Source organism: Myzus persicae, unplaced genomic scaffold, assembly GCF_001856785.1.
Source record: "Myzus persicae strain clone G006 unplaced genomic scaffold, MPER_G0061.0, whole genome shotgun sequence".
NCBI lineage: Eukaryota > Metazoa > Arthropoda > Insecta > Hemiptera > Aphididae > Myzus > Myzus persicae.
Window position 1 is genome coordinate 314,488 of NW_019101235.1, and position 22,977 is coordinate 337,464.

Below are 22,977 nucleotides of genomic sequence, written 5' to 3' on the forward strand. Positions count from 1 at the left end.
GTTGGACCGCTGCAGCGGATACCGCGAGCGGTATTACTCAGCTGCAGCTAGTTAGTGTGCATATGCATAATATTATATAATACGTATTACGTGTGTACCTATACAAAGGTACATGATATTACATATATTTATATGGCGGTATTTCGCAGACTTGTATATTTAAAAGTAATATCGTTCCGCACGAAAACGATTACTCAAATCTAGAACGACCTTTTTTCGACCCTCGAAATAGCGCGCGTTGTATAAAATAACGCGTAAGTATAATAATAATAATAATAATATTCTATTCTATTCTCTTTGGAAAATTCCACGGCGTCGGATTTCCAAACGACCAGCAGCTATATATATATGGATATGTATATATTATGGATAACATAATAATAATAATATAGACCCGCGGGCGAATCGAGTTACCCGACCCGTAATAATAAAATGTATAAATCGATGCCGGACGCGATATCAACAGTATATCTATATATTTGTGTGTGTGTGTGTTTGTGTGTGTGTGTGTGTGTACGTATGATTTGATGTATTATATTACTCGCTATTGCTCGAACAACTTTTCGGAGGACCCCAACCCAACTCCTGTTACGACGATTGGACTACGTATTTACAATATGCAATGCGCAAGACCCCCGGCCCACGAGGAAAGATAATTTCTATGAAAGTGGAAGGACCATCACGTCACGAAATGACTACATATTTATTTGTTTGGTTTAATTATTTATTTGATACTGAATACTTAAATATATTGAACGTATATTAAGACTTTTAGATGATAATATATAACATAATTATTATTCTGGAATAATTGTACATGCATATCACGACGTGTTTCGTAAATTAAGTTTTAACATTATTTTAAGTACTTATATATGTATTATACGATTCCAAATAATATTTTATACATCTGTTGTAGTCTTTAAGACTATTTAACCTCTATAATATTGATCGTTAAAAGAGTTAGGTATATGAATATTGTCTATATGGGGTGAGTTCGTCGTAATTTCGTAATTTTTAAGTTTATTTTTATCGAGCCTCCGGTTGAACAATAATCTTTTTGCATTAATAATTTTTTCTGAGACGGAACGATTTCCAATTGAAAAAAAAAACGATTCCATGTAAATACTGCATATAATAATAATATATAACAATGCATTGTGTTTTTTAACGCAGTAAAATGTATTTCAGACGATTTGTTTTCAAACAATACTAGTTACGACCGTGTAATAATAGGATTAAACGAAGGTTAATTTAAATTTAAAAACAATTTTGTTGCATATTTTTCATTTTTATAGGCATGACGCCACAGCCTGATGGTTTTTAGTACACGAACTTCCTGCCTAGTGTGTACAGGGTGTACGTTTAACCTCACACACTCAGTTTTTCTTTCAATCAAATTTTGTGTTTTTGTAAAATGAGTTAATATATATATTTTATGTCTAGAAGTAAAGTATGTACTGATAGAGATATCGAATATGTAACTAACTTAAGTTGTTTATATATATTAAATATATGTATGCATGGTTTCAGTAAATTAATGGCGATGGTGCACCGCGAATTGATGGTTAAGATATACTCCACTTTGAATACTAGGCATATAAATATATACAAATGTTTGTACAGAACAAATTTTGAAAAAATATTTGTCTTGAGATTCAATAAATCAAATTATACACTACTATAGTATATAATAAAATCAAAAACATCATTATAGAGAAAAATATTTGTATTTCAAATTATTTTCTAAAAATGTTATGTGTTATAATTTATAAATATTTCAAACTGAATAAAAATATTATTAAGATATATATATTTTTTTTAATCTCAAAAATTAACTGATGAAATTATACCAGTCAACCCATGGTAGACTAGCATTAATAACTAAGAACCCGTACAACTAAAAAAGAAAATCTTAGGTTTAGTAAATTATTAGCCAAAGAAAATAACGAAGTTCCAGCCATACATATCGAATCACAACTTCTTTACAGTAATTTGAATTAAAAACTATTCTGAAAATACCGAATCATTTCTTTAAGAAGTCGTATGTTCGTAGTGACTATCACTCTGTAACATTTTGATGCAATGCTTATAAAATAATTTTAATCCTTTAGAAAACATCCAAGACGCCTAGAATGCAAACGGCGTCGGGAATTGTTGTACTAATATCAGTTAATTAAAATAATCAAAATTACAAATAAGAATAGTTTAACCTTGCTGATTTTTTAATGTACTATTTCACTCGCCTCATAGTCGCATAACATTGTACCCGTAGGTCTAAAGAAAAAAATTATAAGATAATAGCAAATATAAAATATAACAAAACAGTAATAATGATATTATTTTTCGTTGGATACAACACAATGTTGAGTTTTAGGGGTTTTATTACAGACGTCGTCAGAGATTTAATACAGACCTTATTTAATACACACTATACACACGATGTAAAACTTCGGAATGTGTTTTAAATACGTAGATACGGGAAAACGCGTCAAGAACTCAATTTATTCGGTATTAACTAAACTGTTCGGTGGTCAATGAATACTTAAGTAATAATAATAGTAATGTTTAGTATTTTTAAAAGAAATTCACTGACCTTTTGGTGGGTTGACGTGCACACCCGATCGGTACAGCGACTCGTCGTCCTGCCAATCGTTATTTCTTATGACCGTTCTTGCACCGTACACCGTGAGCACCACCATCAACCCCATCTTTGGCCACTTGGACCCCAAACGGCGTTCCAATGCCGCATAACCGTAACCGAACAGAAAGCAGTAGCCCACGCTGGGCATGTACAACACCCTCTCAGCCAGCACGAAGCCCACGTAGAAGAACATGTTGGACACCGGCACGAACGGTATGGCGGTCATGGCGACGGCGAGTCCCACAGCCCTTGCCTTCAAATATTATAATAATAATAATAATAATAATATATTGTCAACAGTCTTGAAAAGCACTTGAGTAAAAGTATTTGAGTACTTAAATATTTTTTAAGGGTGTTTGAGACGGTCCGTTTTCATAACAAAAACATAGCTTACTGGAAAATCTCTTACGCCCTGTGTACTTATAGATTTCGTTAATTTGTTTTTAATTAAAAGAAGAGAACATTTTTCAGGTCGGATCAAACCCCGATTTTCAAAATTATAATTGTAGAATTTAAAATATGCATTTAAATAATATATAATATTGATTATTTTTCAAAGTACTTTTCTAGCAATTCTTAAAATAAGAATTCAGGCTTTGATTCGACTTGAAAAATGTACTTAACGTTCGGATAAAAAATATCAGTTAAGTTTTAATTTATTGTTACACCAAATGTTACGGTTTAAATTGTTGTATAAGTGAAAAACATGAAAATCGGTTCATTCATTAATAAGGTAAAAAAATGTATTTGTAAAAATTTGAAAGTGTCTAAAAATACTGTTTTAAAAATATTTGTGTTCAAATCAGATTAAAATTCGACCAAAAAACAAAGCGATAATAATAAATATTTATTTTAAAATAGAATTTAAGCACAGTTACGTGGATGGGCCGATTTTCAATAAATTGAAAAACAAAATACGAATCGTTTGTTCATTCATTTGAAAAATATTGATAAAAAATAAAAGATAGACATCTCGAGTTTCGCTTGGAACCATTTCCCTACTTATTAATTTAAAAAAAAAACCGAATTAACAATAGGCACAGTTACATTATCGATAATGTTATACCAAGTGAATCTTTTATCAGTGATCACAAAACTTGTTATATTAATTTTAATAAAGGCTAATAACCTTTTTTCAAAAATGAACCGTTATCAAATTTTAATTGTTAAGTTACATGTTCTATATTTAAAACAAATAATATTAGAAGTAAGTTTTGTCTCACAGACCTATTATAATGTTAGTCATTACTAACAACGTATTGCCGATGGTATATACATATATAATCTACATTCAAGAAAATAACTAGAAGTTTCATCAGGATGGGGGGGGGGGGTATTTAAGATTGTTTATTAATATATTTGTTAGTAATAGTTATGGTTGGGGGTGGAAATTGCCTACATGTCGCCTCCTCTTGGTTAAGCTTTGGCTACATTAATATTCACAAGTAACAATTGTAATGTTTTTTAATGGAATCGAAATATAAATCTAGTCGGTACTTACAGGGTCATCGGGACGATCTTCTGGGCGATCGTACTTGGTCTTTGAACAGCATCTGTGCGGCCGGTTATGGTGCAGCCTGGCCCTCGATGCAGCTGCGGCGGACCGCTTTGCCGCGGCGAATATAGCCACGTACAGGGCGACAGACAGCGCGTTCCTGGGGTCGTAGACGGACGTGACGGGTGCGATAGCGTCCATGGACCAGTCAAAGCTCAACCTTCGAGGGTAGACGAGCAACCGGAAGTTCTCAGCTGGCAGGTAGAGGAACGTCAGAGTCCTCGTCACTAGGCTGGGTGACTTGGCTGTCGGATTATCGGCGGCCGCGAATACCGGTGGTCCACTGTCACCCATCAGCGACATCCTGGCGAATAGCAGACCGGCCGCCGCGCCTGACAGGATCGCCAGCGTCCTGTACATTCCTCCGGAGTTCTGCGAATAAAAAGGAAGGTATCGAGATCAATATTGATTATCGTGCAATAAATTATAAGCAAAGTCAGAAATCTAAGTATTAATAACTACGAAAGTAGCCTCATAGTCAATGTAAGAGTCGTTAACGGCTCTTCGATATCCTAAATACCACGTGATTAAACACATCCGATATCACCCAAATCACCCTTATAGCGATTTCAGTAAAATGAGTTATTAAAATACAAGATTCGATTCGAGAGTTGTTTAGTCTCTGAGATTTTTGAGTTGCTGAGATATCGGAGTAACGAGTTTCCTGTCTCTTCTCGAGTTCTCGAATCACTGTAACCAATCCGTCTTATCAACGTGTTCCAGTCAATTTGACAAAATTACTGTTTCCTTATAACACTATTAGACTACAGCTTATTTAAAAAGAAGTGTGGTGGGACTATCACATTAAGACTTTTTATTGTGATAATGTATGGAACATAGAAACATAAGCAATGATATTAAAATACATAAAAATCTCTAATAAACAAAGAATTAAAAATGACGAACGATTCACTATGGTTTGTAAGAGAAATAAATCTTTACGTACAAAGATACCTAATATGTGTATAGTTTTTATAAACAATACGACTACATAAAATCCACAACCACAAATAATTTGTCATTCTTTATTTAGAAAACCATGAGTTTTACTTCACCACGTTGGTCGCTGTATCTCCACTACATCAACAAATGGAATGGTATCGATACACTCTCGTAGCACAATCAACAAATATTTTATATAACTATAGGTCTTGGGGAGTTAAAAATAAAAAATAAAACTTTTCTCATGTTAAAAAAAAAAAGGAATTTATTCTACTAAAATACCACAAGTTTGGAGATCCTCTATAAATTATGAAAAAATTATTACAAAATAATTTTGGTTCAAAAATGTAAGATGTATACTAAAAACTCCAAAAATCAGAATTTAAATAAATGTATTATTTAAAAGATAATATGTTTACTGAGTTAGCTTGCTGAATGCTGAGGCATCCTGTATATTGTTAACTAATAAGCGCGCAATATCCTGCAGAGAACGCCGACTTTTTAAACGGTCGTTCGGAGATTATTTTATTGCCGTTTTAACTACCGTTTTATGCGATCCATAAACATTTTAGAACTCGATATAAGATCAAAACGGGGGAATGTCGAATATTACTCCGTATAAAATATAATAAATATCACTCGGTCTGAAGTTGTTATTGCCGAAACGTCTTCGACGTTAAAGTCGGAACGCTCCACACAATTATACCCGTCCATTTTTATGTTGTTGTTGTTATTATTATTATTATTATTATTATGTACTTTCGATCGTCGTCGTCTCAGATGCGATTTCATTCGCGTGTGCGTATACTATATTCTGTTGATTTAGCAAATACCTATAATATATATATATATAAGCACCTAGTGCCTTGGCAAAACTGAGGACGTGAGTTTACAGTGCGCGTGTGAAATGGCCGCAATAGGTTTTAAACACACAATACTATGTATAATATATATATCGTGGTCAACATACGGTTGTTAAAGGCGGTGAAAAGAATATAATAGGATAGATAGAGGGAACGAGGAAAAACTAAACAGAAAAGTCATCCGTAATTGATCATTTGTTTGTCGAACGGAAATAGTTTCTACGACACACACACTAGTGTACAGGGACAATAATTTTCAGTGGTCACGCGTGATATATACCTACAGGTTACAGCTATAACCATTACCGAGTGGTTATAATATGTAATACTTACTATGTATATATATATATATTATCATTTATGTTGCGAGCGCTTGTACGACACCGGAGGTAAGGAATCAAAAAGTTATCTTTAAAGTCTTGGAAAAGAACAATGTTTTCTCGTTCACGTAAGGCAGACAATACCCTAATTTCGAAAAGCATCCACGAACGTTAAACAATAATAATATGAATGTGAATAATGCTCGCATTTGAGACTTCGAGTCGTCTTTATAATGCGAGTTGGTTCGGACCATCATTTATATCTTACAATTTATAATAATTATAAGTATACAATTATAACGAAAAATTGATATAAGTGGCAATATTACAAAGGTACGAGCCGCAAATACGATGAAGTACGAATTCTGTACGGTACACTATATTTACATCAAACCGTCTAATCCATTAATTCACAGCGACATAATGATTTTATTTTTGCTATTCATTTTTTTATTTATTTATTCTACAGTGATGATTTACTGCAAGCTTGGACTTGTATGTATGTTACTAACAAAGTATGTTGAAGAATTCAACGTGACATTCTAAACAATAATAGTATATTCCAGCTTATGTCATATAATACCTTATGATCTACGTTTTCAAATACATAGCAATAATATAATGAGAATAATCCCTCAAAATTAAATAACTGGGTACGTAAAGGTACATTTTGTATTCACATAAAAAACCATCGTTGAGTTTAAAGTTGTATAATATGAGTATAAAAATATGAAAAATATCAAACTACTAGTGTACCGATGTGTTAAAAGAATATAATATAATATTAAGCTTATTTGATTCAGAATATTTTGAAGTGCATTCAATAACATTTAACACATTTTATCAAATATGGTAAAATGAACTTTAAAATAAATGCATTTAAATCCTATAGCCCTAGTTCGCATAAATATATATATATATATGTATATATTTATTTCATATTATATATATCTCATAGGCAGAGTAGAAGATAATAACTATACATATAATATTATACAAGGAGATGATGTTGTCGATAGCTTAAAGGGGTGGGAAAAATGTGTTAACGGAAATTCGCTTATCTATGAATTATATATATAAACCACAAGAAATGGAAAAATCCCATAAAATATGTACAAGATATAAAAAAAATCTATCCGATTCGAATATTGCAGCTATATATAGGCGACATTCAGCCATTACGTACCGTCGGCTCGATATTCCTCGTATAATATTATAATGTTGGTACAATATAAGATGATATTGTCGGTACAGTATAAGATAATATCGTGGGTTGGATAGAGAATGGGTACCTAAAAAATTGAAAAAATATAGTTTAAAAATACCTTTGATTGAAAAGTATTGCTTTGTAAAAAATACTAAAAAACGTGTACTTACACCAGCTGGTGTGATTTTTTTATTCATCGCTGTACAGTAGTTTTTTTACATGATTTAAAGTCAGTAAAATGTATTAAAACAATTATCTGTATTATTATTAAACTTTACCCATTGTTTTTTTAAGGTTTTTATTGAAAGAATGACTATATACAATTTACCTAAACAAAATGTCACGTGCCTCATGAATGATTTGTCATAATTATACCTACTTTATGTTAAGTGTTTGAGGTACCCTTATTTTACATCAGCTATTCATTAAAGTCTCGGACAAATATTTTGCGTTAGTGAGAAATAAAAATTGTTCGTGTTGTGAGTACGCGCGGATGTGGTAAAACTTCAGTTATTCAGCCGATAGAATAATAATATTAGATTTGCATTAAAATAACATTTTTCACTGTAAATTGCAATTAACTTATTATCTATTACTATTACACAAAGATAAGACAAATTATCAGACATGTTGTGTGAACAATTTTAACTCCAAATAAATAAAAATAAGATCATAATTGTGTTCATAATAATTCACAACTGGAATACCTTTAATAGTTTAATACAACGATTAACAAACACAGCAACACAATATTTTATCTTGACCGAATATGGCGCCTGTAACATGACAATGAAAATAAACTAACTTATAATTGTTTCACTAATACTTGACTTATACCAATATAAAGGTATTTCTTCCATGAAATCGTTTTCATGGATAAGTAAAATTCGGAAATATTGTGAGGCTCCCAGCGTTACACACATTTTAGCCTACAGCCTCCATTAAGAAGTTTCTCATTAAAATACAAATTGCCATTTAAGAAGGAAAGATTAAAAATTAAACATACACAAACATTGGGTTTAGTGCGACTTCTAATTACATATTTATATGATAACATTTTTTTTATGATAACATTTTTTTTATGATAAACAATTTTAACGAGAAACCCATCGTTCGACGATATAAGAACCACCTTGTACATAATCCGCAGTTTAAAATTCAACGCTCGTTTCCGTGTTTATTATTCTTATCCATATTATTATTCCACTCGATGATCTTTAAGTAGGTAAGTAGGTAGTCTAAGTTTTTCATGGCGTCGAGGATTACCTTCGTGTATTAATAGTGCGAAGAAAACGATGTGATGATCTGACGTCGAAAATGCATATAAAATAACGTCACGCGTACCTAGTGCTAGTCGATGACAATAATACGTACAATAATGCCTATGAGTTAAGAAAAAAACATGTACAGTAATTCGTGGAGGTACAGCATATGCCTATAAATTTGATTATATTATCATTACTATGATTTAAATGGAATCGTAAAAAAATATGATGTCGTCTTACAATTCTTTGTATCTTTGAATTAAAAAATAAAAATGCGAGCGCTGGCGCTTATGGAAATCTGCAAATAAATATTAATGACACAAGCTTTGCAGGTACACGAAAAGAGCAAATTTATATAATATAAGCGATATTAAACAGAACGTCTGCTTTCTTCTAGATTAGGTAGGTAAATAATAAAATAACTTTATACAGTAATAGTATAAGTAATATAGTTTACGCTCGAATTCTCGTAAGCAGACGTGTATTTGCATTTGTCCTCATATAAATTATAGTGTACGATAGTATTATGTAATATATATACTGGAGCTTTATTATATTAGATATAGCATATTAAATATTAAATATTATATATATATATTTAAATATTTACCAGTTGTATCTTTGATCTTTAGAGGAGATATATTATAATAAATAAATACTACCACTGGACGCACAGTAAATATTAAATTATTAGGTACTATGATTATTGAGTCATCTGTATCTATAGGTATTAGGTATGTATATATTACAGGTACAAGTAAGTATAACGTCGTATTGTAAATATTGTATATAAATATTTGTTGAATTATTGTCAAAAGCTGAAAGACACTTTGAAGATTCATGGCAACTACAGCTATGTACAAGTCTATTATAGGACTTGCTTTGAAGTGGGAAGTATGATATGTTTAGTGCACAAATATTATAACACGTCCTGAAAGAATATGATATACGATGAACATTTTTAAAAATATTTACCTCGACGTAAACATATTGGTAAAGGTTACGTGTATACAAAATTATTAAGTCCGGACATGTATAGTCATCACTCATCACATTCAGATATAATATTTTTGTCAAAAACGAAAATAATAAACCATTTTGGACTGGTTTTGTCTGAAAGAAATATGAATATTATAATATGTTTTATGACCAGGGTTGGGTAAAATTGTTAGATGATATTATATTTAAAATATTAAAATAGATTTAAAATTGTTATTTAAAATAGTTTACCCATTCACCGTTTCCGAAATAAAGACAGCTATTGGATATTCATTCAAAATTCAAAGTATATTCCTGTCTCTGATAACAATAGCTATTCAGAGATAACTATTGGAAAATGTAAAATAACTTATAGTAATGTAGGTCCACACATAAAACCATAATATGAGTATAATTATATAATAATTTATTTAGGGTTCACACATTTGTTGCATTGATATATTATTGATATTCTGATATTATAATATACCGAATGAAAATAAATATTATATTATTAAAAAATTAACCACTTGAAAAGTCAAATTTAATTTTAAAAAAAATTATATTATAGCATATTATTGTACCTTCTAAAAGTACTGATTTACCTGATGTAGAAATTATGAACATAAGTTAGATCTTTAAATTATTAGTATTAAACCATTGTAGAAAAATCCCCTTTACATTTTGGAGTTACATAATGTGAACCTACTACATTGGCACCTTTACATACCAATATGATTCAGAAAATGGTTATAATATAATCGTTGGTAGTCGACTAGAGGGTAGGTTTTCATGCAGTTATATAGTTAAAATACAGTCGGTTAACGGCTTTTTATATTAGGTATATAACTATATATAGGTTATAATATTACTCACAAATTATCGTTTATATATACACAGCAGGACATGGGTACTCGTTAAAAGTCGCGGTTCGTGAGCTCCGAGAAGAACCGCGCCTCCCCCCCCCCCCAATACCGTTCACCAACTCGTCCACGAGGGGGCGACGACATACATACTTGCAAACCGATTAATTTACCCCCAAACACACATATTACACGCATATTAAAATATACTCCACGAATCACGTGGTTTTTCTGTTTTGTTTTTTATTATCGAGTTCATGGAGGGGTCGAGAACGTTTTTATTTTTTTTTTTAAGGTTCTGGTATAACGACTTGTTGTGTACACGCCCGTTAATTTTTTGTCGCAGTAACTTAATTAGTATCGATGTCACCGCCGCCGCCGAGGAGTGTTCAACACACAATGCAAATTAACACATGAAAGCGAATTTATTTCTCGTCGCGAGCTATGTATAATGTTTGCGTATGTGTGTTGTGTGTTTGTGTTTATATGTATATATATACGTTTATTTATAAATTATTATTATTATTATTATATACCACGAAAAACATCGGCCACGGGGTTTTGAATTTTAAACAGCTAAAACTCTAAAAAGGTCATTGTGTAACGGCAAGAAAATAAAAAAAAACAATGTAAACGTCCTCCTCGCAACGAACCATTGTTTCACGCTGTGTATTTTTTCTGACGTACATTCCAAGTCTCAGCGTTGAATTTAATTTTATTATTTATGTATCATAATAATACCCATCCACACACACAGATACACACAAAAACTATCATGAATCATATAATTTATAACTAACCTATGGGTATAGGTATATATATAGTAGCAACAATGTTCCGAAATGTGTTATTACCGTGTAAAACGTAAAAGACTACTTATTAGCCGTCGGGGAAATGATTTGACGGCGGCGTCAGTGGCGCGCGCGTATTCGGCAAATATCGTGAAATTCTATTTAATATTATTATTATATACCTGCCACAACAGCGAGCAGCGGTCGCGGCGGTGTTGTTACCCTTTTTTTAAACATTATTCACCCTCAACCCCTTCTACCCTCGTGTGTACATGATTACACTGATTAATGTAACCTAAGTGGCATGTCCCGCGTCGTAAATTATTCTTCAAAGGCGAATCGCGTGCTCGATAACCATGTGCCGCCTTGTCATGCCATTCAGCCATATTCGGGCCACCGCCTCCGCCTCCTCCTCTTCTTCTTCCTCTTCCTCTTCCTTTTCCTCCTTCTTCTTTCCTTCCTTCGACAAGCGAAACACCACACCGGTCACCACTGTCACGTTTTACCACCATCGATATTATACACAGTACTATATATATATATATATATATATATATATATATATAATATACATAGGTAATGGTAGTATGGTACAGGAGTATATTATATTGTACACATAAATATACATATGCAAATATTAAGTGTACATATTGTGTGTGTATGGGTCAGATACTGGAGCTTCAATGATTATATTATTACATATTTCGGTTCTTCAAAAATATATAAAATACAGCTTATCTGACGATCGATTAATAAAAATATTTTTTTAATCTTTCACTTGATCTAAACATATATAAAACATATTAGATGTGTATCTATCCCCTCCTTTTTCCATCTTTAAAATTCAAAAATTAATTTTATATACGTTTTTACCTTAAAAAAATAATGCACATTCATTATATAATACATATTACATACCTACGAACCTTTTAAAATCTATATTATAAGCAGTATTAGGTGAACGGACAAAAAGTGTAGAACAGATTTTATAAGACCACGTATAAAATAATTTCAAATAGTTCAAAATGCAAGGTGATAATTACTTTTGTAGATTTGTATTATAAAATTAATAATTATTGACCATAGGGCAACTCGCAGTTATCGATGCTACACGATGACGATGAAAATTGTTCTATGAGTACATACAATTATTATAATTTATGACTGACATATAACGCATATAACATGGAATAATGTGCACAATTCTATGGAATTTGTGAAAAAAACCACTTCGGAACTCAGTGACCTTAAAAGCCAAATGAGATAATTATAAATTTAAATACAAACAGTAAAAAATTACGATATGAGGTTTCCGACGGGCTGCCCACCATATTTGACGGTTTTCCGCCGCATGGTACTAAAATAGTAAAATAATAAAAATAATATTAATATATTCTATGTGCCATCGTGTTTATTATATAATACCCTGACAATCTAAATCGTCTAGATGCGAACAAGCATGCAAAAGTGTAATCATTATAATTATAGTGTATTATCATAAAACTGGATTAAATAAAGTATAATATTATTATTCATAAATCATAACAATACAACAAATATTTAAGAAACACCGGTAAAATGAAAGCATGGCATCGGTGTAGCAGAAATGCATACCCAAAGCGCCGTATTAACAAATTATTAAAATAATTTTTATCGACAAACGATATTATTATTATACCATTATTGACGGGTTGGACGGAAAATCATTAAACATTTAATTAATCAACAATGAGTAGATGCGTTTAATGTTTAAATATGATTTAGTGGCCTGCATATAATATTTTGTAGTTGATGCAGTAGATACTAATCAGTTATCATGTAGAAGTTCAAAGTTTTCATTAATCTCGAACTAAATAAATTAAATTATTACAATATTACCATTTACCATCATTACAATAAATTTCGATATCTCAAACTTTTTCTATGCTCCATGAGATTTTGACGTAACAATAGATTCACTGCTATAATATCCTTTCGGTTGTTCGTTTTGCATCAAATCAGTAAGTTCTGCCCTGTGGCGTAATCATGGGGCGATATAAGATTTATACTTATTTTAAATAATTGTAATTAAATAAATACTTGTGAGCACTAGCTATAAAATATTTTAATATTTTAAAATACAAATTAATAGACAATAGTTAACTAATCTAACAGTGTACTGCATATATTTTAACTTATAACTAGTTACAATTGATTGAGTTACTTGCACATCTTTGATTGCATAATATCAGAAATATAAATTAAAAGATTTTCATAAACTAATACAATTTTACCCATGAGTTTTCCTATTGTTAAATAAATGTTAGTGTTCTTTTTTTTTTTTGGATGAGGGGGGGATAAGTGGTGAGTTTTTTGTAAAATTTTAAACTTGCTCAATTGTTTGAAATCCGTGATCCTATCCATAAGTACCCTCTACACGCTCCAGCCCAGTACTAAGTACTAAGTACTAACCCATCCATGACTTCAGGTTTTGGAGTTGACATTAAATTACCTACTCTATTAATAAGCTTATAAACTACGAGCATAATAATATAATATTATTGGCTCACTTACCGGGTACATCGAAACTTAGCGAAGCACAGTCCGCCGTGTTATTTCTATTATTATTATTATTATTATTATTATCATTATCATCACAACGACATCCGGTCTCATTCGATATCGATTTTGGCTTTTAGAACCCATTAACCGGCGCATTAGGTAGTAGAATAATAATACGGACTTGAGAAATGTACGGTATGCGGTAACATAACAAGTCACCCGCACCTTTGTCGATTATATTATACGTCAAGAAGTTAAGTCCAAAACAACACTTTGAAGGCGGCGATTCAAGAAGACCGATGAATCAGACCGACTTTAACATCACGGAAGAATACGTCATTATATTATTATATACAGCTACTCGTATTTTATTATTTTAGTCGTATTTAAACTAAATATACTAGTCACGACATTTAATACTTAACGACGCAATATTTAAACACGACCTTTTGACCACAACAATGAGTTTTATTTTAGTCCCTTTATTAATACTCACCTAACTTACGGCACATTACACTGTGCTAAAGAAAACACGAGTTTTCGTGAACAAATATAAAACATTATGATAATTGACACAAGTTATTGTTTACACGAGGAAATCAAAAACTCGAATTCATAATTATAATATACCTATATTATATATATTCATTAAATTGAAAGGTTGTTTTCGTCACTATTACATTATAAATTACGGTACATGCAACCTTAGCTTATAATTTTCGGTTTCCGAATACAATTATAATTGATGGACAGTTACCTGACCACGGAAGTCATGCAGTTATTTTATATTCGCTTGTAGATGCACGTAAAATAGCGAATATTAAATCAGTTGCAAAATGAATTCAATTTGTTTTTAAATAATTATATTTTAACTACCTAGGTACTACTATTGTTTTATAATATGCACGCGAGCTGGTTTGATCCCTAGAATTTATTTCAATATTATTATTATTGTTATAGTATAGGTCGATGGGCATGGTTTTTTTTCCATCAATTCGTTACTTAACTGAGTAGGTGTATTGATTTCGAGTGAATATAGTGCTGTGATAAAATTGTTCATATTAATCATTTGAATAAGCCTGATTTCACATATCATATTATGATATATATATATATATATATAATGTTTGTGAACTGAAATTGAATGTTCGGGGATCATATTATATTGTGTAATATGTATTTACATTTGAATACGAATACACATCGTTTTGATGATATTATACAATTATAAACATGCAATATAATATAATATAGTTTAAAATTAGTTTTGTGTGTAGTTTGCACTTGTGTGTATATGTAATACAAAATATAACCCATCAAATATAATATATACACGTTTTATGGAAATTGTTTATAAATGTCTACTCAATACACATTATTATATTATTATTTAATGTCACATTATTTGTTTTTACAACTATTACTAAGTATACATAATATCGAAACAGAAATATACTGTATACATAAGTCAATAATAATGCATAGTCGTGTATTTCCACGATTCTATAACGGGGTGTCTTATATCATCAATCATCATACCGTTCACAAAGTCGGTATAGGCAGTTACATTATAATATTACGAATGTAATATATTTTATTCACTTGAAAATAGTATAATAATAATTATTATTGTTTACGTGTCCACTATTTGTGCACGAATTCCTTTAATGTAATGGTATAATAATCTCGAAAATAGGAAGCCAAAAAGCTGTCCTTCATAACAATACAATTTCAGTCCGTCTCTCTTTTTCATAATATCATAATGTACCCATTTAATGATCGCGTTTTGAATGCACACGACAATTGCGACGATGATGACATGTCACGTAATGGAAATTTATTGAAATGTCATCGACTGGTTCGTCGTCAGAAAAACGATGACTAAATTCAGAGTGTTCAAACACCGCAGGATGAACTTTATAGGTTAGGTTAGGACAAATAAGTTAGGTTTGGACGATTCCGACGCACGAAGTTTTGGTTGTGCGTGTCTATTGAACGGTTTGGCGCGGTTTCGTTACCGAGGTATAATTCGATCGGTTTGCTCCCAGACCATCGGCGACTCGCCTTTCTCTTATCCCATCCAGACGAATCGCCGCCTCAAAAATCTGCGGGACAAATCCTGAGGTGCTGATCTCCTTCTGGCCTTAGTCCAAACAGTTAGAACAATAACACGTATACACATTTAATGTCATCCGCACATTATGTTATTATTATTTTATAAGCCTCGATAACCGTTTTGTCGAGTTTCAAACCAACAACAAAGTATAATATTGATCATAATCTCGATAATTTGATATGACTGTACATTGCTGATAAAAAAAACCATAATATTTTGGTATTGTTTGGCTTTTGACTTTAACAAGGTAATTGACCCCAGGCTTACGGCAGAAAAATTGTATGACTATCATAATATATATATATATATATATACACTTGTAGTTATCATGGTTAACCGGTAGTCTTTACGAAGTGCTTTATTATGAACAAACCACGGAGCATTAATAATTGTCCTCAGAACTTTTGATTCAAAAATTTGGATTTTGTAAGTGAGTTTTTGCACAATTATCCATTGTGGGAACTGCGTATAATAATAATAATAATGGGTATAGGATTTGTTTTTATTGCATAAGTGAACATCTCCGAAGCCTAGTGATGTTTGGCGGTCTATCAATAGAAGTAATATGTTTAGCCTCTGGTATCCTTGCAAATGTAATTTGGTATGATTCCATGTGAATTCCGAGTTAGTTTTCGGTCCCAAATTACACCAAGATATTTAGTGTGTCGGGTGACCACAAGTAATGATGTTACCATTAAGTCTTGAATTACTAGGAGTTTTGAGACAACGACTATGGGGTTGAAGAGGACCGCTGCTATGCTTCCAAAAGGATTTGGAGTTACTTTACATTTTCCTACGAATTTTTGGATTTCATTATCCTGTTAAGCATCAATATTATATACCTACCTATCATTGCAGACATATTGAAACGGTCTAAAATAACCTGCACTGTAGCTGACAATCACTGGATAACGAGAGCTGATTGCCAGCTGCAGCAGTTGTATAGTGTGGGCCGGTTTCGTTTGTAATTAAACTGTTTATAATTGCAATGCTCGAGGTGCGGGGTTAATGATCAAATACACACCGACAGCGACTTGTATATTTTATAATAGAGTTGACACGGCCGCGGGCTTTGAAGTTTAATTTAAACAGCTGATTGATCGCACGGTATACCTGCTGTACAACATAAGGCTAATGTACCGTGGCGAATGAGAGAGGTCATAGCTCGCTGCAGTTACAACAGTGCATATTATAATAAGGTACTATACTAGTTTTCGACCCTTATAATTAGTCGACAGTGTCAACAAAACTAGCATGGCCCTGTGGCCTTGGCGCGTTATCGTATTATGATATTAAAATGTATATTATTATATTATTTTTATATTACGCTATAATATTTATGACAAACGTATAATAATAATTATTAGATTTCATCTGCGGGCACATTATACAGACATATAAAGACATATATAGACATATTAACATATTATAGTGGAATTATCATGTGTACAAATAATATTATAATAATACTATGCTGTAATTCGTGTTTGATACAATAGTAGTTATTATTTTTTTAATCGACACTGCAGAAATTACTAAAAAGGCCATGCTATTCATAATCCAATATATTTAATCCAGCCGTTTTGTTAAATATTTAATCTCATTCAGGAACTCCAAACCTATGGTTTAATTGTGACAAGTAAAATAGATCAGTCCAGGTGGCAGTACAACTTATGCGCGTTATATTATATATATATACACATACATTATACATATTATATATCCATATACTTTCAAATTGTATTATAAGTGGATTGAAATATGAAGGCAGAAAAAAGGATAAGTGTGCTTCCTTGCTCGTGATGACGTAATATACAATTTATTTGTCTCGTAATTTACATTCGTTTTCGATATTCTGGTATACGTAAAAAATGTAGTCAGTAAATGCGAAAACAAAATGTAGAAAATATCGTAATTTTAGTATGGGATTTTATTTCTTATAACTGATGATGTATAAAATTCTACAGTTCAAAAATTATAACGTTTAACTATAAATTGTTACATATAGCAAAAACTAGTTGATTAACATAAACGATATTCATTGTATTAAATCGTATTAAAAAAAAATTAATGACGTTTTGGACTAGCAGCTGCAGTTATAAATAGTATAATTATTGACCATCACTATTGCAGCTGATTCCGGTCTTAATGCTTACAAAAATATTGAGTATAATGACAACCAAATATTATTGGGTTTTAATTCAGTCAAACTGGCCAAATGGCAAATACCATAGGAATATTTTAAATTATAATAACAGACGTGTCTCTGAAGCGCCAGAAGAATATAATAGGTAGTATATACAGGTATATGTACGTGGGCAGTGCGAGGGAAGGAAGGCAGTAACAATATTGGCATGAATAGTCGTGTTATCGTCTTATGCGGCACCGTCGTTATTATTGTTGTACGTGTAGAAACCGCGGCGGGTTACTCGTCGAGAGAGAGATAGAAAGAGTCTGAGAAATAAAGATAGGGTAAGAGTCGTGGAGAGAGTGAGATATAGACGTCTTGACGACCATTTATCATCGGAACCAGCCGCCGCCCGTACACACGAGACGGTTTAAATGGGTTCGCGTGTAGCCATCACCACGGCGGAAAACACCTCCGTCGACTGACTAACATCATCGCCATCCTTCCATCTCTGCCACAGCTCGTATATGATGGACACGCCGTGACGAGGTCGGGACATGGGACGGGATGGCGTGAGATGGGTTTAATGTGAAGGGGGTGCATAACAGCTTGCGCAGCGTTATTAAAAAAAAATTTACCGACCTCCTCCAGTGTAGCCACATATAAAATATTATAACGCTGGATGGATGGATGATGATGGTGGAGGAAAAAAACAGATGGCCCGGAGAATCGTTAACGTAAAGCACACACACACACACACACACACACACACACACACTGCGACATGGATTACTGAGTGGTGGTGGCTGGATTGCTTGGAGGGGGTGCATAGGGGATGAAGTAAATGTATGGGGAGGGTTGCAAGGGTTTCAAGGCAAAAGGCAGATAGTCAAAGTTTTTTATTTGGTTCACCATTCTTATTTTTCATTTCTCACCAATTTCAAGTATACGCCACAGAATGTGGCAAGGAAAAATTAAAAGTATACTATAGGAAGGTACCTTTTAAATATTACAGTGAACTGGTGTACACAAAATGAAATGTGTACAAAATTATAGGCTTAATAAGTTTTTTTGATATCACATTAACTATAAAGTGTTATTTTTTTTTGAACGACAATAAAGCGTGCACGACTATTGTATCGAAAGAGATCGCGCATTACTATATTATAGTTGACAGCTAAGATAATATGGTAGTTGAACAGTTGAATATCATATTCCGTGGTTTTTATAATTTTATATTATTGAATGTGTTTTTTCGAATAGTTTAGCCACTTGTAAACCGGATTATTCTATTATGCAATACAGCATCAGCGGTTACAACGACTGTACATATTTAATTAATTTATATTAATTTAACAGTTTCAAATGCCGTGGGCAGGTACCTGTGCGAAAAAAAATGCACCGTTCGAGAACAAACACTATATATTGCATGCGATGGTAAAATCCTATCGCAATATTCGGAAAGAAAGTAAATTGAATTTATTGCGTCCGTTTTAACCGCACGCGGATTTATAATGTTTATTCGGTTTATCTAAAAGTTTTCAAGTTTGTATTCCAGTCTAAAACGTTAGAACGATTTATGTCCGTAGGTTTAGCGCCAACTATTACGAAACATTCTTTTTGAATTTAGTTTCGAACTATCCGATACATACAATACATTATTGTATAATATAATACGATGTTCGGTTTAATCGAAAAACTTTATTTTCAATAAAATAACACGAATGTTGCATGTATATACATATAATATAAAACCTGTATATCGATTAATCTTTTTTTTCCGTGCGCCACAAGTCCAAACGAATTGAAAATCCGTCAAATACAATAATAATAATCGCACATTACACGAATGCTGAGGAGTATAATATCAAATTTTCGACGATTTTCGAATGGGTATAATTATTATAACTGGGTATATTGTAAGTATAGACACCATACTCTCTATACCTACCTATATATGTGTATTCAGACGACCATTTTTTTTAGGTTTTTATTAAAATATAACAATATTTGTGTTAGACACGCGTACGTTATTAAAAAAAATCGTGTTTATAGTTGCGTATGTTATTAAATATAAATACGAGTATATTAAACATAAAATGATAGAAATTTTCTTGTCCGTCCTATTTTTCAAATTAATATCAATAAATTATAATGTACGAAGTGCGTGTGTTGTAATGTCATGTTATATCATTAAACAATAACGAAGTATATACGGAGTGCTTATTTTATCAATATTTAGTCATTTTCTATGTTCTTAGATGCATATTGTACTTTTAAAAATCGTTGCTACAAAATCATCTCGATAAAAAAAGACAAAATTATAATTTTTTACAAAAATGTGTTGTGAATTTGTAACGACTTACAACTATGTAAAAAAAAAAGTATATTCAGAAACACATTGATTTACCAACGAAGATATTATTCAAATATTACTGCGTGAAGGGTCGCCAGAATACCCTATAACAAACTTTATCTGGCCCGCAGACAAGAAATTTATTTTTATACTGGATCAAATTAAGTTTTCATTTATTTAAATTTTTGAATTTTGTTTTTTTCATTTTATTTGTTTCAGATAAACTCCGCAGTGTACATTAAAAGTATGACGATGTGGACCACGAAAACTTCACAAATTTCTGAAGTGTCCCTCGATGTATAGTATTAGTTTGTGCGACCCCAACTAAACATTGATTAGATAATCACCTCTCCTAATAAACTTCGCCCTGCAATGGAAGCAGGTTTAAGGTCTTACTGTCAATATTCGTCAATCGTCTTTACGCCGACGCACCGTCATAAATCAAGCGCGAAATCCGTTTTAGTGGACTATGAATTAGCAGCGATAATCCGCAGATTTTCAACCAAACAGGAGGTAGGGGTGGTGTATAAAGTGCGCGCGCACGAATGACGGTGCATAGTGTTTGAACGACGTTGGATAAAAAAAAAAGTTTCTAGTTCGAGAATGAAAACTTAATAAATTGCTGCGCAGAACGCGGATATAACGCTAATGGCGTGGCGGTGAAACGATTGAGTGGAAAAAAAAGTTGTGCACAGACGGGGCGGTAGACTGCACCGGGGGAGGGGGGAGGACTGACCTCTGGCGATGCTGCAGTGACTACATGAATACGAAATTTCACTGGAACAAAATTGTTTCCCGAAAAAACGAATCGCGTTAGCACTGCAGCAGGCGCAAAATATATATAGGTATAATCTAATACCTAGTATGTGTTATATACCTACCGTATATATCGTGCGCGGAGCACGTTGTCGCTTCACTTGTACCTTCCTATATACATTTTTAATGTCGAATTCGACTGTTGGGTAGGGCGTGAACTTTTTTGTCTCTCCGTTCTATTTTAATATATATGATAAAAAAAACGGCCTCGACCATCCACGACCGATCATATTGTCACGTTGTACACTCTGATACTAATCTGCTATACCTTTTTCTGTGGAAAGAGGGTTAGGTTTCAGACCACAAAATGTTTTCTTAAAATGCAATTTAGTTTATTTTTAAGTTTTAAAATGTGTTACCTAGTCAAAAGAAATATTAAAACTCTATCCACTCCTCAAAAAAAAAATGTTTCCTGGCTACTACTCAGTACAGTTAATGTACGAAATAAACGTGACACTATAATAATTACCTAGGAAAGTAAAATATTATAGATTTATAACAATAAACATTCCAGAAGTCTCAATAACAGTCGCTTTTGAGATTTTTGATTGAATGCTGATGGTGTGCGGATATCTCTAGGTGGCGATTTGGTATAATATTGGTCAGGAAAGCAGATGATGTCTTATGACGGGTGTCTGTAACTCGTGTTGTCAAGTATGTTTCCACCTCTACCCGCCAGACAAGCATAGGATGACCATAAATTGGGTATGGTGGGTGTATCGCGGATGAAATTATACGTATTATTATATAGCCTACGACGATTTATGTAAGTTCACCCACTCGGCTCATAAATTATAGGTTCCTCGACCGTATAGTATAATGTACATAATAATGTATGTATACTAACCGATATCGCAGTAATAATATTACGATAGTCAAGCACGACCGACATCGTTGCAGTCACAGTGGTTGTGAAATATATACTTGCGGAATTTTCGCGTCATTAAATTCACATAATATGGTACCCGACGACCGTAGTGTGTACGCAGTAGTGAATAATATATAATATTAACTCGGTTAAAAAAAAAATAAATCCAATTTTCGTACACCACCATATACAACGTATGCGTACACTATATACCGAATTCAAATAAATTTAAAGTTAGTTTAAACAAAATTTAACCCGAGTTCGGTTGACTTTATTTTTGTACCATTATTTTACATGTATAGTTGACAGGAACATTATTGTCGACTTTCGGTTGACCGACACTACAGTAGGGGTTTAAATACGTGGCTCCGTTTCGTTAATATTTTATCATCACAAATTAATAATAAAAAAAAAATTATTATACATTTTTAGTTCGAAAATTAAATAAAATTTTGTCCCAGAGTTTTTACACAACGATGGCCATTATTATTGATATTGTTAATAAAGGATAGGTTTGATATGCGTGTTGCAACAAGTATAATAACAATATAATATTTATAGGTATATAATCGAAGCTCTTTTTGACAGAAAAAGGTTAGGCACGGTGTGGATAATCGAGTTGTCTTGGCCTTATCATATCATCGTTGTAATAACACACTTGCCACATATTATTGTATTTTATGTGGTCAAGTATTATACGTCAGGCGGCTTGCTATAGGGACAA

At 32.3% G+C, this 22,977-nt stretch overlaps 1 protein-coding gene across 1 annotated transcript in view; it reads right to left on the reverse strand.

Annotated features, from left to right (window-relative positions):
- Positions 1-22,977, reverse strand: part of LOC111028294 (transmembrane and TPR repeat-containing protein CG4341-like) — a 295,701-nt gene that overhangs the window by 149,196 nt on the left and 123,528 nt on the right. The window contains exons 4-5 of the mRNA XM_022306883.1: positions 4,146-4,571; positions 2,597-2,897 (exon numbers count right to left, since the gene is read on the reverse strand). Of these exons, the coding sequence (XP_022162575.1) occupies positions 2,597-2,897; positions 4,146-4,571 (727 nt within the window). The remainder of the gene's footprint in view (positions 1-2,596; positions 2,898-4,145; positions 4,572-22,977) is intronic.